We start from the raw sequence: 13,819 nt of genomic DNA, 5'->3' as shown, positions 1-13,819 counted from the left end.
TTTAGTTTGATAAAATAATATATGTATATTCAACACAAGTGGCCTTAACAGTTCAAGCACATTGCTTCATTTTTGTTTTACCATAGGGACAGGCAACATGACGTAAATTTCTCTTGAATTTAACCGCCTCTGATTAGTGGAAGCATTCAGAACTTACCCTTCCTCCTCAACTCACTAAAGTTATTCGAAGTTATCTTTTGGTTTATTTTATAAATGAACAAGGGCTGATTTTTACCCCACCCACTGATTGCAAATTAGGTGGACACACAATTAGAATGGACTGTGTGACCCACCCACACTTAGCTTACTTCCTTCTTGTTGTGATTTTAGCTTGCCCTTTTAAACATGTGAAAAAGGCCACCAGCTGGAATTCAATAGGGTCACTTTCTCGTGCTTCACTCACTCACTCCCACGCCCACACTGTGATGCCCTCCTAAAACTGCTGTCAAAATGTGATTGCTTGGGATGGTAGCTTTAGTCCTTGATGGCAGTTCCTGCCACCTCAAATCCTGCAACTTTCAGCTGCTTCTCAGCAGGTGTGGACAGGAGGCCGACAAGGGCTTTTCAATAAGGCCCAGTAGTTAAAATCTCATAGGCTTCACACTTTAGAAGGCTGAATGTTTCTTTTCTTCATTTAAGCCTTCACCTACATAACTCCTAGTTATAGCAAATACTGAAGAAATAAAACATATTTTCATGAATACAGTCACCTGATATTTGATTCTATCTGGTCATGACAGTTTTTACCCACTTGTAAAATACCCACCCACTACTGTTCCCTATGTAAGTGGCTAATTTATCAAATATTAACACTTCCAAATTTTAAACAGTTTCATTTTTTTTATTTTGGAAATTTATTTCAACATTATCTAAGATCTTTATAATATGATAAGAAATGTTACATTTGTTTCATTAAGTGTGCCACTAATGGCAGAGTGCATATGTGAGATAAGGTTCAGTCCTCAAGTTATCAATTTGCTTTCAAAACCATTTTTAACCTTTTTAACCAAAAAAATCAGTTTGCATAATTATTTGTCTTTCAACCCGATTACTGTTTGAGTACCTCTGTGGTGCCTTGATAGTATCTGTAATACGCTTAAGCTTTAGATTATACTGTGGAGGATTAATGTATGGACGTGTGCTGTTCCTGCATGTGTTGAAGGATTTAGGCTTGGGTGAAAGTACAGAAGACAGCCACAAGTCTTAAGTCTCTTAGTCACCAGGTTTGGTCTCAATAATTAGGACAATTTACCTTGCCGAAATGCAGGATTAGAACAGAAATGATTAAAGTTTTTCAAATGAAGTGATAGGATTTGGTCTGGTTGGAAGGATTATTCAAGATATAAAACAATGGTGAAACAAACAGCATGCAATTATGTTTCATGTCCAAAGATGTGCAGATTAGGCGCATTGGCCATGCTAAATACCCCATAGTGTCCAGGGATGTGTAGGTTAGCTGCAGAAAATGCAGAGTTATGGGGATAGGGTCATAGCATGGCTCTGGGTCTGGATCTTCAGAGGATCGTTGTGGACTCAGTGGGCTGAATGGCCTGTTTGTGCACTGTAGAGATTCTATGATTCTGTAAGTTAAATTTGTTATAGTCAAAGAGTTAACTTAGATATCAGAATCACTGCAATTCTTTAAAATAGAAGTTAACAACTTTGAGTCAAAATAACAGCTGGAATTTCCTAAAAACTTCAGTTAAAATAAGTCATGATTCTCTTGATCCTCTCCATCAAATCCACAAAAAAAATTGTTAAAAAATAATTGGTGTTGATAGTGAAATATTCAAGGTTAATCCAAATTCCATTTGCTTTCTCTAATTCCACCTTCAAATCATTCTTTCACTTCTCTTATCATTTAGTCACATGTGAAACAACTGTTATAAATGAAGCGTAGACTTGGTGACAACTTTGCAGAACCTCTGTGTTCTACTTGCAAAAAAGACCCTGAACAACCCGTTGCCTGCCACTTCAATGCACCACCCTGCTCCCTGTTGTTAGTCACTAACAGTCCCCCATTAACAACTATTCACCCTCCCAGCCTGATCGTTAGCAACTCATTTGTCTGTTCAACTGTCTTTCTATTCGGGCTCTATCCTATCGTTTTTTGCCTCCCCCACCCACCTCCCTATTTTCTGCACATAAACTGATGTTTTCCTAGCCACTATCAGTTCTGAGGAAGGGTCACCAGACCCGAAATGCTAGCTCTGTTTTCTCCTTCACAGATGCTGCCAGACCTGCTGAGCTTTTCCAGCAACTTTGTTTTGGTTCCTGATTTACAGCATCCGCATTTTTTTTCTGTTATAAAGTGGAGGTTCAAACCAAAACACCCAAAGAGAAATGCCTTTCCCTATAATCTGTTAGAAAGGAGTGGGAAAAATACTGTAACCTGCCTTTCATAAACTTCTGAATGAAATCCCTGACAGTCACTACATAATCACTGAGTAACAATTTATTTATCTGAATGTAACAGTGAACAAATAAAGTAAACTATCAACAAACTGAATAAACCCCTTCTAACTACTGACTATTCCAAAGTAAAACAAGATTCTCATGACACGCTGTTCCAATAAATTCAAGTATCACCTATATAAAATAAACAAAAAGCATAGAATTTAGTCTCTTGAAATTATAGCCAACTTTTGTGTCTTCCGGAATGTTCTTTGCTTTCTCCATTAAATATTCTGTCAGGAACTCCTATGTCAATATTACTTAGTTGTGCCATTGGTATCTTTGATTTAGATGGTGCTTTCTCTAAAACTTAGAGAAGGCTGGGAGAGCCAGCGATTCTCTCGAGAGCTAAGAGCTGTTAATTCTGGCAGATGGCAGTTTCGTCTCCTGGCTTTGTCCAGCTGCCCTCTTTTTTTTTATACCCTTGATGGCATATCATTTTTTTTACACTAGGATTAGTCCTATGTTGTCATAAGTATCAGATTTAAATTTAATTGGTTTTTGATATCTGAGTGCCTGGTTCAAATTGATTGTCAAATTCTAAAACTTGTTGTCTTGATAACAAAACTGCTGCTTGGCTTGCTAAATCTATGACCATTTGATCCAAATGTTTTAATGTGAATCCTATTTGTGCACCTGCAAACTAACAAGCTGCTCCCACAGACATCCTTTTTGAATCTGTAAGCATAGAAAAAGCACATCATCTTTGAAAGGGACCATACACTGAGTTTCTTTTTCCCTTTGACATTTTACAAACACCAAATTATAACTTCCTGTCTCCCAATCCACAAGCACTCTACTCAACACAATAATTACTGGTGTGTGTGTGTGCAGAGTCAGCACAATGTCAGTTTTAATACCAGAAACTTCTGATATAGCCCATACTGGTGAGATTAGTTGTGCCTGTCTTTAACTATGTTTCCCATCAACCTCAGAGATGGTAAACAGTGTCCAAGGTGACCAAGATTAAGCATAAGCTAGGCAGGTCCATTTAGCACAAGATTTCATCTTGACTAAGAAATTGAAGTTTGTGCTGGATTGGGACATCTGAAGAAACATTAAGCAGATTGTTTCCACTGAAACAGCCTGCTAGCACTCATTAAAAAAGGTAGCATTGCATTTTGATGTCCTGAATTTTAAATAATATCTCACTGTAGCTGCAAATAACTGATGGGAGTAAACTTGTTGCAGACGATTTTGAACATTTGATATAACTGTAATCACTCTTATTGTTCAAATGCTACTGAGGATTTCAAGAGGGCTTTTGAAATACATCAGACTTTCTGTGACGTTCCACTGATTCATTTCTGCATTCCCTCCCGAAGTGATCTGAGGATTGAACCGCACAGTACTTTAGTACTTCACCTCTGTCTTGGAGTCACCAGGAAAAAGGAAGTGCTGAGCCTTCAAATTCTTACTAGCATTCTCTGACTTTACACTTTAGCCAGTCCAAATCGTGGCTATCAGCAGCAAGATCTAAATTAAAACTAGACTTTCAAACAGGTATGCCTTATTAGCACAGCTTACCTATTTGCAACCTTCCAACCAAATAACAGAGATCTGTGTAAATTAAGATTAGGTAGCATCAGTTTAGTTTATAGTGAGCATAGAGTCACACAGCAAATCAACATCTCCCTCCCCGCCCCTCTGAAATTCAACACATGTTTAATAAGTATATTGGTGAGTTATTTTCCAAAGCTGGACCAAGTTTTATCATGAGCCAATACAGAGCAATATTTGTACATCTCTATCAGACTAGCAAGAACTTGATGCTATTACTGATTGTTTAAGATAACCTTAGTAATCACATCTCTCCTAATTACCTAGATTAATCACCTGCTCAAATTAGGTATAACTGAAAAAAAACAGGTTTCTTACAGCAAATTCAACAGTAGGTTTCATTTTTATCAGAAAGCTACTTAGATTGGTTAACGCTTGCTAAATGTGTTTATAATTTTAAGTAGACTTATTTTGCCATTTTCATATGTTAATGCAAAATGGTTTACAATGCACAGCACCAAGTGAATTAGAGGTTGGGAACAAGTTTTATTCAGCATTTTTGTTCCTGGCTCCACAAAAAATATTCAATATTTATCTTATCTTTTCTGATTGACCACTGTACAGTAGGTTTTGCTGAATAGAACATTTGTGGTACATACTCCATTAAATATACAGTCAGATTTATCTGAAGGATCTATATCTGTAGAGTTTACAACTTGATTCTCATTGGTGATTGGGGCTCTTTGATGCAGGTAGATGCTCCAATTACAAAGTTCAAAGCTCAATGCAAATTAGGAACAGAATGGGAATGATGTTAATATCCATCAGCACTATATTAGTTCCACTATTGCAGCATTTCTGCTGGGTGAATAGTGTAAAAGTCTCCCCCACAGTTATTTATTGGCCTAAATTAGTGTGTCTTTTATTACAAGGATTCTCACATTGAAATTACATCTGTTTCTGGGAGTTCAGTATTGGTATTATTATTTATTTATATCATTGATTTTTAGGCACACAACATTGACTGCTTTTGGTGACTAAATTATTTCATGGCTGAGTAGTGGTTCCAATAGTTTAGTTAATTTTGGAAATTAATGTTTTTAAGTTATTTGATGCAAATCAAATAATTCCATTGCAGTTATTTTTCATTACCCACATTTGCAATAATGTCATTAGATCTTATTGTCATCACATTTTAAATTATCAAATGTGGCATTTATGTTCAATGGCATTTTATCCTTTCTCACTTTCAAAGCAAATTGTACTTTTCACCCACACAATGTTCTGCATAAAATTGCTTCAGGTCACCTTTGAACCAAAGTTCTTTTTTTATCCTCCATTGAGAAAACCATACATTCCATTTCCCTGCTGGTTTTCTAATATCCTTGCAGGTCGTATTTCCAAGCAAAAAGGTGGACACTTCAGCTGGTGTATCGAAGCTCGTATGCATTCATTTAATGGAAGACTATCACAGAAACATACGAGAGTTTCAGAATGCAGCACGCATGCAAAAGTAACATTTTCCAATCTTTGGAGTATTACTTTAATTCAAATAGCTCAACATAATGAAATAGCAATGCTGCTGGTCAGGCTTTCCTCCCAAACACCAATACATTAAAATTAAACAGAGTGCCAGTATGAATCACCAGGACATTTTACAACATAGTCGCAGGAAGGTACTGGATTGCTATATTACAGCAATATTATTAAAGACTTTTCATTGCTAATTTGAATAACATCACGATTATTGAAAGCTGGAACTTGATTAGAGAGAATTCAAAGATCAAGTAGACATGAATTCTGGAATGCAGCAATACAAGTGGAATACCCTAGCACTGTCCCGCATCCAACCTAAATATCTAAAATATTTTGGGACAATTCGTATTTTTTTTAAAAAAGGTATGAAACTGACAAAAATTGCTTCTTAGAACTAATATATACTTGGCTACATATTAGTCCAGACCCTGGCAAAAAATAAATATCTGGCGTCCAGTTCATTTTTGTGGCTTCGGACTTTTGGCATAAAAGGATCAATTTATTTACAGAATGCACGCCGATTTCCAAATTTACCGCTTCTATCTCTACAGGCTAGAACACAGATAGCAGAAATATAGCCTCCAATATGAAGGAACGCTAAGTGCCGTCACGCCTGTGGAATACACTGAAGAATGGCCCGAGTGTACTTTAGGACGGTCTTTACTTCTGACAAATCGTAAGTCTTCATGATAAAATTAACATGTTAGTTTTCTATTGTCGTAACCATCACATAAACATTTCGCACAAAGTGACTGCAATTTGTCTTAGTTTTAGCCAAATTTGAAATATATACAGTGAAATACAGAATTCATATTCGTAACAAGTACTATCAAAATACAGAAGTCAAGGCCGAAGCATCAACGCGATAGTTTTTTTTTCATTTGGGCTGAAGTTTATAAATAAATAGAAACATCTTAATAAAGACCATATGATGGACGTTAACTATGTTTTATATAATGATATAGTTCTTATTCGAATAGATTTGCCTCACTACATTTTCCCATTTGAAGAAGGCAGCATCGTTAATGTTATTCAATTATAAATACCTCCAATCCGTTGCCGAAACTCTTAGTCTGACTACTTTAAAAAAAAGTCAAATTACAGCATGAAAGGCAAATACTTGTAAAACACGAGTGCAGGAAAATCATTTCAATTTGCATGCAAGTTTATGCAACAAATTATCAGTAATTACTTTTATAATTATGGTGAATTATGCAACACATTCTCAAAACATTCTGCTCAATTATGCGTAACTATTTCGTGAAATATTTAATATAAACACATCAATTTAAGCAATGCGTGTAAACTGCATACTTAAAATTTCCAATGATTTAATAAGCACTACATATTACAATTCAGGTCAATCATTATTTGTAACTTTGATTTACATTTTTCGAGCAAACCTACTCAGCGGTTTGTATTTTATACAGGAACACATTGATACCTAATATTGAATTGACTGTGTTTAATAAAATAGGATAGAGTGGACAAAATCGATACAATACGTCACTGGAATTATGACTGATTGAAGGAGATAATTCATCTTAAGCAGGTCAGGCCGGTAAGTAACGTAACCCACAACATTAATGTTCGCTATTAACTTTATTCGGTTAAATACGTATACACGAAAGTAGCAATTGATAATTAGGTAGAACAAGTTCACGTGACTTTGGAAATCTATTTTGTTAAACTTTTCAATGCATTAATGAAGAACGGCAACTCAAACACTGTCTCACCTACACATCTGCTGTTTAGTGCTTGGATCAGGGGCAATTAATTAAATTTAAAGTACATTCTCTCTAAAAACCTGACTTCGCACAATCATCACTTAATGGGACCGTGAATGGATTCCATCGATATCAAATGTGCATAACATGTTAATTCGATAAAAGAGCTTTCTGAATTTACTTGGAACACAAGTATAAATGCCTGTATTCTCGAATAGATTTGTTAGTAATAATGTGAGGTCAGGTTTAATGGGGAACCAGAGCCTTGAACCTTCAGATCTTGGTACAGAGATGTTGCATAGTTAACAATCGTTGAACGCCCCAAACGACTGCCTTCATACGTTAGAAAAAAGTAGTAACTGAAAAAAAACTCCAGAACTTAAGACTTTTATGGGCCATTTATCCATCTATCTATGTATATCAATTGGTCTCTTCGACGAAGTAGTTAGGGCCATAATAGTAGGTTAGCGAAAATTGGCAAGTGGCGTCGAAACGATTACTACTTGGAGACAAAAGTAAATAAACAACAAACTAGCTTGTTTGTACAGAGACAAAAAAGAGCAAAATAAAATTTCTAAATTCACAACAGAATGGATGGACAGATGGATGAATGGATTGACATGTTGATTAAGGCTTATCATTACAATGTTTGCAAAGACTGGAGGGTGTTCCTGTATAGACAGCACACTTATCCGGACAAGCAGCAATCGAAGTGCCTGTAAATGGGTAAACAGCAGACTGTCCGAAGGAGCTCAATGTGTTGGTCAATGCAGCTGCAGAGGGAATGGGTCCTGTCAGCGCCTGGCCCTGGTTCAAATAAGCTACAAGCCGCCTCATTTCGTCCAAAGCCTGAGCCTGCATTAAGATGTAGTTTTTCGCCAGAAGCAAAGTGGCGATTTTGGACAGTTTTCTGACTGATGGGCTATGGGCATAAGGAATCACAGATCTAAGACCATCCAGTGCATCGTTTAAGTCGTGCATCCTTCTCCTCTCCCTGGCATTGATGCTTAGTCTCAGCGAGCGAGGCTCTTTGTCTTTCTTGCCAATTGAACTTTTTAGTTTGCCCTCGTTGTCACTGCTTGGATTCCTTGTGCTCCCGGCAGACCGGCCGTCGCTATCTTCTTCGTCTCCTGTCTGGTCTTCGCTGCTTTCTGTTGTTTTTGGATCCTGACTGATAGAGTATGGAGTACAGCTTTGTCCAGACCAGCTCTCCCGGTTTTCAGCACCTCGGCTAGTGCCACTGTAGCTAAATGTAGATTGGCTGTAGCGCTGGGGCAGATCAATATATGTGTCATTGACAATGGAATTTAACTCGTCCCTCCCTTTGACAGAGATGTTTGCAGCGCTATGAAACAGATCTCCTTCCGCAACGTTCATTTTTTTTAAGAATCAGTCACTTGAATCAAAAAGGATTACCCCTGTTCGCCTTTCTTCAATATTGAATTGGCGACGTTTTGAATGAGAAAAAAAAGGGCACAGAAGCTGTGTGTGTGTGTGAGAAAGAGAGAGAGAGACAGCTCCTCGGTCCTCTTCTCCAGTGCGCGTCCGAGCACTAGGAGAGATGTGACTCACTTTCTATCCCACTTTCAGGTTATTGCAGAGAGTCGCCTGTTGGGACATGCCGTCTACCCAATCAGGAGGACGCTTTAATTAATAGGATTAAAACGTTTGGAAGAAAAGGTCGGCAGCTGCCAATACAGTCAGTTGGCTTTAATCTAAACACATACACGCACACATACAATGTCGGACCTAAACTCCGCAGCATTGCACGCAGGTTCCAGCAATCAATCTCAGCAGCTCCCGACCGCACGGAGTGCAACAAATTCCACCAACAGTTCTGGGGTACATGCTAAAGGTCAGACAGCTCATCCAATTGTTGCATGCGGAAACTTCCAGAGAATCAATAACTAGGAACAAACATCGGCAGCAAGAAAATTCTACCTCACAGTTTGCAGAGATGTCAGGGTCAACTTCTTTTCGGAAGTTTTGTTTGCCTTTAACGCCTAGCGAGTCGCATGGTTGTTGAATGTGCCTGCGCGAAAGCAGGACGTTCGGCTATCGTGCCCTGTGTGAACAAAACATTCACCAGCCGGTTTCAGAAGCGGGTCAGATCAGTCACGGTATGAAAATAGCCTTGTTCAATGAGCAAATCGCCCTGGCTTTAGTCACTTAACAGACCTAAGAATGCGTGCACAATATGTCCAACCCTGCAGACGTCGCATTTTTCTTCTCTTTGGTTACTAGGGAACGTGAACTTCATTTTCAGATCGATTAAGTTAAACTTTTACCATTGGAGTTAGCCTGAGGCATTTTAAAAATAAGACTATTTGATTCAATTCACATTTTTTGTGACAATAAAAAAGAAATCCACTCAAGGGCCAAAATAATTTGCACCACAATGAGACGGTTATGCAACGTTGCTGATTTTTAAGTTGCACTAACTGATCTGGCTGAAAGCTGTCCCTCTTGCAGAACGTTACGCTAGTCGATGAAATGTGATCTTAAGGGAGGCAACATAGCCGACAACAGAATGGCAGATAAATGAGAATCTAACGACGTCGCCTGCTGCTTGTATCGATACGATTATTTCAACTGCTCCCAGTCAATGTCTGGATTGAATAAATTTATGCCCCTGTATCTAGCGTTCCAAAGTTCCCTTACGTTTTCAGTAGTTTGCAACTCGTGAAGAAGATTTTTTTTCTGCCAAAAATCTGTCGGCTGGCTCTTGGATGAATGTTTTAGAATTTAACACAAAGATAAGCTAATTAAGATGTAAACGGTGGATTATTCTGCAGACTCCTACACCTGGTGAAGAGCAGCTGTAATTCATGGAGCACCAACATGTTACAAAAATGAAGTGACTGATATAATATGATTCAGTTAAATTACAGCGGCATGTTTCCAAAACAAGGTAATGATGATCGAAGGATATCTAACATTTTAAAATCAATAAAACATTTCATTCAGACTCCACTTCAAAAGCGTCACACTGATGACCAACGCCACCGTGTGGCAGAAATGCATACTTTAAAAAATAATTTAGTCAGTATTTTACGCAGATCCTGCAGAAAAACTTTCCATCCTTACCAGAAATCACTAGCATTAACAAATCCACAAAAACCAGAACCTATGGCCCAAAGAGGTAAAGGATTGTTGAGATGTGGATGTAATCTTACTATTTCATTCCTAATCAGTTGGAAATCTGAATTCAAATAAAGCCTGAGATAACAAGGTGTGGAGCTGGATGAACACAGTAGGCCGAGCTGGAAAGCTGATGTTTTGGGCCTAGACCCTTCTAGACCCCAAATAAAGCCTACGTAGTCTTAAATAACATTGTCGTTACACTGACGTGTATGCAAACAAGCGCGAAACGACTATTTTCAAATAATGACCCAGCCTTCTGCTAAAATAAAGCACGATTACCGTGGACTGCTTTTTTCCGAAAATAAGGTGCATGTTTTGAAAAGGATTCATATGATCATTCATCTTTCTTGCACCTGTGAAACAATAATATTTTTCTTTCCTCCGTGCATTGGTCGGAATTAATCATGGGACGCATAAACTTTTGGGTCTCAAGTTTATTATTTAGTTGCTACATTAGTACATTGTAAGAACTTAATGCTATTACGGCTGCATTTTGGCATCCAGGTGAAGTGGATAATACAATAGTTGGAATCGGAGTACAGGCTTATAGGCCGAGCGGGCATCAAACCTGAGGATTTCTTTTGCAGCTCCCTGTGGTGCTGGAGGCTTTTAGGTACTCCCTGGTTTACAACATTGCTCTCTGCCTGTTACATAATACAACCAAAATAAAAAAGGGAAAACATATTATCACTGTCAATGTGACACTGGTATATTAATATTTGCATTCACTCCCTGTTCGTCTGATCCTATGATTTTGTGTGAACATTTTCTGTGCTTCTCATTTCCTCACCCTCAAAGATATACTCTTGTGCCGACTGACTCTCGTGCTTCCTAAATGAGCACTCGGAGTTCTGTTTAAACATGCATTAGAAATACAATGATGACTTTAATAATTGAATTATCTCGATATTCACATTAGCATTTGGCATCTATTCCTACCTGACCTGAGAACCACATTTGGTGTCAATTCCAAATGCCCATAGCAGATGAAATAATCTACATACTATTTAAATCTATATATCCTGCCAATTCCCATGGGAATTTCGATGATCAATTGTTTTATAGGCACTTCCACTTGTAATTAATTGTGAAGTTTGCAGAATCTGAAATAATTGTGTTTGCATTAGAGCCTTTTGAACACTTTGCCACACATCCCGGTCACATTTTCCACCAAAGTAGTTAGTTTTAATTGATCCATGGGCTGGTTCTCTGGCAATGAAGTGGTTGTAAAGTGCATTGCCAATCTTCATCTGAAAATTTTACAACTGTCATTTAAATAACAGAAAAATCTATTGTCCAAAATAAAAATGATACATATTTCACAATAGCAAGATTAAATCTACCCTCTTTATTTGCTTGTTGGGATTGGATAGCTCAGTTGGCTGGATGGTTGGTAGTAGTGCCAACAACATGGGTTTGATTCCTGCATTTGCTGAGGTTACCATGAAGGAGTCTATTTTTCAATCTTTCCTATTGCCTGAGGTTTACTGACCCTCAGGTTAAACCACCTCCAGTCATCTGTCCCTGAAGAAAGAGCCGTGTTATGTTCAGAGACCAATTAGAGTCTTTTTTTTTGCCTATCTCATTAAAGATTTCTCTTGAATATTTCAAACACTGTGTTACAATAGAATTTTTTTTCCAACACAATGGTTCAGGTGAGCTTTTAATCACATTGGTATATTCTGAGTGCACATTAACTTGCAGAATTTCCAAGTATACTTTTGAAGCATCAACAGGCATTTAGAAGTCAAAGCGGTTACCCTCATTCTGAAAGATTCCTAGGGATCAAATTCTCAAAACAGTTTATTTCAGGCAAGTGAATCTGTATAAGACACTACACTTTTACTTTTCATCTTGCAGGGCAAAAAAAAGAAGCAACATATGAGAAATAATAATAGATATCCTGTTGGTTATTTGTTTCTGTTTGGAAAATAAAGCATTACTGTTTATGGAGATTAAGCATGATTAAGGGAAAAACCCTTGGAGAAGTTCTCAAAGCATTCAGCATCAAGAATGATTACTGATTTTATTCAATCACCATTTTTTTTTGTAGGAGTGCCACTGTTTAGTTAACATACAGAGTGGGTATGGTGGTATTCATTTGGCTCAGCAGAAGCTGCGAGAGACTGATAATTGTGCTTGCTTCAAATAGTTAGCAGGGCTTTTGTATTTTGGCTTTTCATCTTTCATTTTTCTACATTCTTTTGCTTCTTGTGTTTTATCCTTTTTAATTCTTCACATATTAAGGAAACTCTGAGCTCACTAGTTGCCTTTTTTATACGGTCTTAGAGACATGCAGCATGGAACCACACTTTTTGACCCAAGCAGTCCACAGCAACCATGATTCCTAACCAAACTAGTCCACCTGCCTGCACTTGAGTCCACTTCCCTCCAAACAGTTCCAATTCATGAACTTGCCCAAATGTCTTTTAAATGTTGTAACTGCACTTACAGCCATCACTTTCTCTGGCAGTTCATTCCACACGTGAACTACTCTCTGTGTAAAAAGGTCACCCCCATGTCCTTTTTAAATCTCTCACTTCTCACCTTAAAAATATGCCCTCTAGTTTTGAACTCTCCCACCCTAAGGAAAAGGCCCTTGTCATTCACTTTATCTATATCCCTCATGATTTTACAAACCTCAATAAGGTTACCCCTCAACCTCCTACACTCCAGCTGAAAAGGCTTCAGTCTTTCTAATCTATTTGTATATCTCAAACCTCCACTGCTGGCAACATCCTGGTAAACCTGTTCTGAATTGTGTCTAACTTAATAATACCCTTCTTATAACAGGGCGACCAGAATTGCACACAGTTCTCCACAAGAGGCCTCACCAACGTCCTATACAACCTCAGCACAAAGAGTCAACTCCTATTCTCAAAAGCCTGAGCAATGAAGGCAAATGTGCTAAATGCTTTCCTAACCACCCTGTCTACTTGTGATTCAAATTTCAAATTTTAAAATGAGCACATGAGTCTTTTCACCATCTCCCCCCTCTGCCAAATACCTCTTTTGCTTGGGCGACTAATTTCTAACAGTACTCTCTGTTCTCCTGGAGAACATGTAGGTTATATGTGCTTTCTTGTCATTTCCTTTGAAAGCTAACATATTGGTGAAGTGGAATGGCAGCATCTGGCAATGACTGTTCTCAGGCTGCAACCCTCAGTGAGGACCAGTCATGGAAAAGCCGAGGGAAAAGAGGAGCATCCAGGACTTGAATGATCACATCCTCCATGTAAAAAAAGACAATGAGTCGAAATACTTGCTATCATTTCCGTTCTGCTTTACTCTCCAATGAAGGGACAAATGTAATAGTCAAAAAGAAGAATGTAGAGTATCTGATGACAAAGCTGGGGGCAAAGAAATAAAGACTTTTCCACAACTTTTAAGATACGGTTTTCTCTTTCTGTGCATATTGTATCACTTTGACACTTGATACAGGGTGAGGCTGCTGAGGT

At 38.0% G+C, this 13,819-nt stretch overlaps 1 protein-coding gene across 1 annotated transcript; it reads right to left on the bottom strand.

The window, feature by feature from the left end:
* Positions 1 to 6,134: 6,134 nt before the first annotated feature.
* On the bottom strand, positions 6,135 to 8,858 carry bhlhe23 (basic helix-loop-helix family, member e23). Its single transcript, XM_048550218.2, has one exon. It carries the CDS (start codon positions 8,592 to 8,594, stop codon positions 7,845 to 7,847), a length of 750 nt encoding a protein of 249 aa, XP_048406175.1. The 5' UTR covers positions 8,595 to 8,858; the 3' UTR covers positions 6,135 to 7,844.
* Positions 8,859 to 13,819: the final 4,961 nt, after the last annotated feature.

The sequence above is a fragment of the Stegostoma tigrinum genome, chromosome 19 (assembly GCF_030684315.1).
Source record: "Stegostoma tigrinum isolate sSteTig4 chromosome 19, sSteTig4.hap1, whole genome shotgun sequence".
In the NCBI taxonomy this organism is placed as follows: domain Eukaryota; kingdom Metazoa; phylum Chordata; class Chondrichthyes; order Orectolobiformes; family Stegostomatidae; genus Stegostoma; species Stegostoma tigrinum.
Note: the sequence above shows the minus strand (reverse complement) of the source record. Positions and strands in the feature narration are given on the sequence as shown.